This window comes from Natator depressus, chromosome 3 (assembly GCF_965152275.1).
Source record: "Natator depressus isolate rNatDep1 chromosome 3, rNatDep2.hap1, whole genome shotgun sequence".
Classification (NCBI taxonomy): Eukaryota; Metazoa; Chordata; order Testudines; family Cheloniidae; genus Natator; species Natator depressus.
Window position 1 is genome coordinate 1,336,779 of NC_134236.1, and position 2,804 is coordinate 1,339,582.

At 73.4% G+C, this 2,804-nt stretch overlaps 1 protein-coding gene across 4 annotated transcripts in view; it reads left to right on the forward strand.

Annotated features, from left to right (window-relative positions):
* Positions 1 to 2,251, forward strand: part of LOC141983715 (cGMP-dependent protein kinase 1-like) — a 67,603-nt gene extending 65,352 nt beyond the window's left edge. For all 4 annotated transcript variants that reach the window (XM_074946739.1, XM_074946740.1, XM_074946738.1 and 1 more), the window contains 4 exons: positions 151 to 267; positions 602 to 664; positions 1,287 to 1,362; positions 1,860 to 2,251. In XM_074946739.1, the coding sequence (XP_074802840.1) occupies positions 151 to 267; positions 602 to 664; positions 1,287 to 1,362; positions 1,860 to 1,946 (343 nt within the window). In that variant the 3' untranslated portion in view covers positions 1,947 to 2,251. The remainder of the gene's footprint in view (positions 1 to 150; positions 268 to 601; positions 665 to 1,286; positions 1,363 to 1,859) is intronic.
* Positions 2,252 to 2,804: the final 553 nt, after the last annotated feature.

The window sequence follows — 2,804 nt, forward strand, 5'->3', positions numbered from 1 at the left end:
CGGGAGCGGCCTGCCGGGTGGAGGAGGGGAGAGTGTCGGGGCGTCCCCGGGGGGGGTCCCCGGGAGCGGCCTGCTGGGTGGAGGAGGAGAGAGTGTCGGGGCGTCCCCGGGGCGGGGACCGGGTGTGTGATGCCCCCCGTCTCTCGCCAGGCCCCCGTTCCACAGCTCCGAGCCCCAGAAGATCTACAGCAAGATCCTGGACGGGGTGTTCTCGTTCCCGGCCTACATGAGTGAGGCCGCCTGCTCCCTGGTCTCCAAGCTGTGCCGGTACGTGGGCCGGGCACGGGCTGCAGCTCCCTGGCACCGCCGCATGCCCACGGCTGCTGGGTGGGCGTGGTGGGTGCTGGCCAGCCCACAAGGCCGGCTGTAGGGCTCCAGGGCCTGACCCCAGGGGGTGAGGGGGGCCCAGGGGGGCACTGGGCTGGAGACTCCCTACCCTCCCGGTGAGCCCGTTGCTGGGCTGCGGGCGAAGGGCTCCCCCGGCCGGAGCTGTGCCATGGCCAGTGCCCTGTGAAGCTGCCTGGCAAGGGCAGAGCTGGGGGGGCTGGGGGGAGGGGCAATGTCAGGGCCCCCACTGAGCCTGTTCTCCGCACCCCCGCAGGCACCGGCCAGGGCAGCGCTTGGGCAACACCAGCACCGGCATCCGCGGCATCAGGAAACACCGGTAGGAGAGAAGCCGAGGGAGAAGGGGAGCCCCACACAGCCAGGGTTCCCCCCTCCAGCCCCGCCCCCCAGCAGCGCCCCCTGCTGGGGCTTCCCCCCTCCGGCCCCGCCCCCAGCAGCGCCCCCTGCTGGGGCTTCCCCCCTCCGGCCCCGCCCCCAGCAGCGCCCCCTGTTGGGCCTTCCCCCCTCCGGCCCCACCCCCAGCAGCGCCCCCTGTTGGGCCTTCCCCCCTCCGGCCCCGCCCCCAGCAGCGCCCCCTGCTGGGGCTTCCCCCCTCCGGCCCCGCCCCCAGCAGCGCCCCCTGCTGGGGCTTCCCCCCTCCGGCCCCGCCCCCAGCAGCGCCCCCTGTTGGGCCTTCCCCCCTCCGGCCCCGCCCCCAGCAGCGCCCCCTGTTGGGCCTTCCCCCCTCCGGCCCCGCCCCCAGCAGCGCCCCCTGCTGGGGCTTCCCCCCTCCGGCCCCGCCCCCAGCAGCGCCCCCTGCTGGGGCTTCCCCCCTCCGGCCCCGCCCCCAGCAGCGCCCCCTGCTGGGGCTTCCCTCCTCCCGCTGGGAGAGGTGGGGCTGGAGGAGCTGGGATGCCCTGTGGCCAGCGCTCCTGCCCCACTGACACTGTCCTTGGTCCCAGGTGGTTTGGCTCGGTGAAGTGGAAGCGTCTGGCCCTGCGGCAGATCGATGCTCCCACCCTGGCGCTGATGAAGCAGGTGTGGGGGCTACGGGGGGACCCCGGGTGAGGCTGGGGCAGGCCTGGGCTTGGTGGCCCAGTGTTGAGGGGTGATGGGCTGAGTCCTTGGCGTGGGACTCGGGGGTAGGGGGCTGCCATGCTCTGCCTCCGTAGGGCCCCACAGCTCCCAGCATGCCATGCTGCACTGTGCCTCCCCATGAGCTGCATCACTCTGCCCACAGAATGGGGGGCACCCTGGCATAGCATCCCCCTCCCCCAAGCATGCCAGCCAGGGACCCTGCAACACAGGGGTAGGGAGGTCCCTCCAAGGTGGCACAGTCCAGACCGAGCAGCCCCCTGCTGTGGGGCAGCCCCTGGCTGCAGGAGCCTCATGCAGGGGCCAGAGCCGGGGGGTGTCATGGGGCGGGTGGCGAGCCAGGGAGGGAGGACCCAGGCCAAGCCCCATGTGGGGCAGGAGGGAGCTGCAGCCGTGACCCGGAGCTGGAGGAGACTGAGCCCCACACCCTCTCTCCGCAGGGCCCGCCCTACGCCAACTTCAAGCGCTTCTCGGTGGACTGGACGCCGGCCGAGGAGGAGTTCTCGGGCTGGGACGAGGATTTCTGAGCAGCCGTGGGGCCCAGGCCAGCAGCACCACCAGGACTGGGGGGTGGGGGGACGCTCTGCTGGTGGCTGCTGCCCTGTTGCTGAGCTGGGCACGTGCCCCCTGCCCGCGGGAGGACGGGGCCCTGGTCTGCTGTTAGCCCTGGGCTGGCCCCTCCTGGGCACGGGGCCCCAGCCTGGCAGACCCCGCTGGTGGGGAGCAGAGGGCCCTGGGCCTGCACAGGCCTGTTCCTGAAAGCGGCTGCATGAGGGTGGGAGCTGCCCCGGGCCTGGCCCCCTGGGCTGTGGGCAATAAAGGCCCCTGTGTGACTCCATGCAGTCTGGTCCCGGTCCCTGCCGCGCTGCCCGTGGGCAGGGAGGGGGCCCCTGCGGTGCCCGGGCAGGGGAACAAGGCTGGAGCAGCAATTCCGGCGTGAGCTGCTCCCGGGGCCCCGCGGCTCTGGCTGGGCCACTGTGCGGGTGGTGCTCACGTGCGCCTGGCTCTGGCAACGGTGGCTTCTCCTGCTGGCTCTGCCCGGCTGCGCCGGCCCTACTCCCCAGCGGCGCCTCCCCGCCTGCCCCAGCGACCCAAGCTGGCTCTGCCCCTGGCAGGACTGAGGGGCAGCCGTGGGGGGGCTGCAAGGTGCAGGGGGGGTTCACCCCACGCCTGGAGCCCCCGCCGCAGTGCAGCGCCATGCTCAGGGAAGGCTGGGCGCTGGCCTTGCAGATCTCTCCCGGGGCCTGCGTCTGGGCTGAGTCGGGCACCCCCGGGCAACGCGGCTCGCCCTGGTGAGGAGCAGCCCACGGCACCAGGGTGGCTGGGGGGGCAGCCAGGCTGAGAAGCGAGGCGGAGCCCAGGGTACAAAACACAGTGACTCTTCT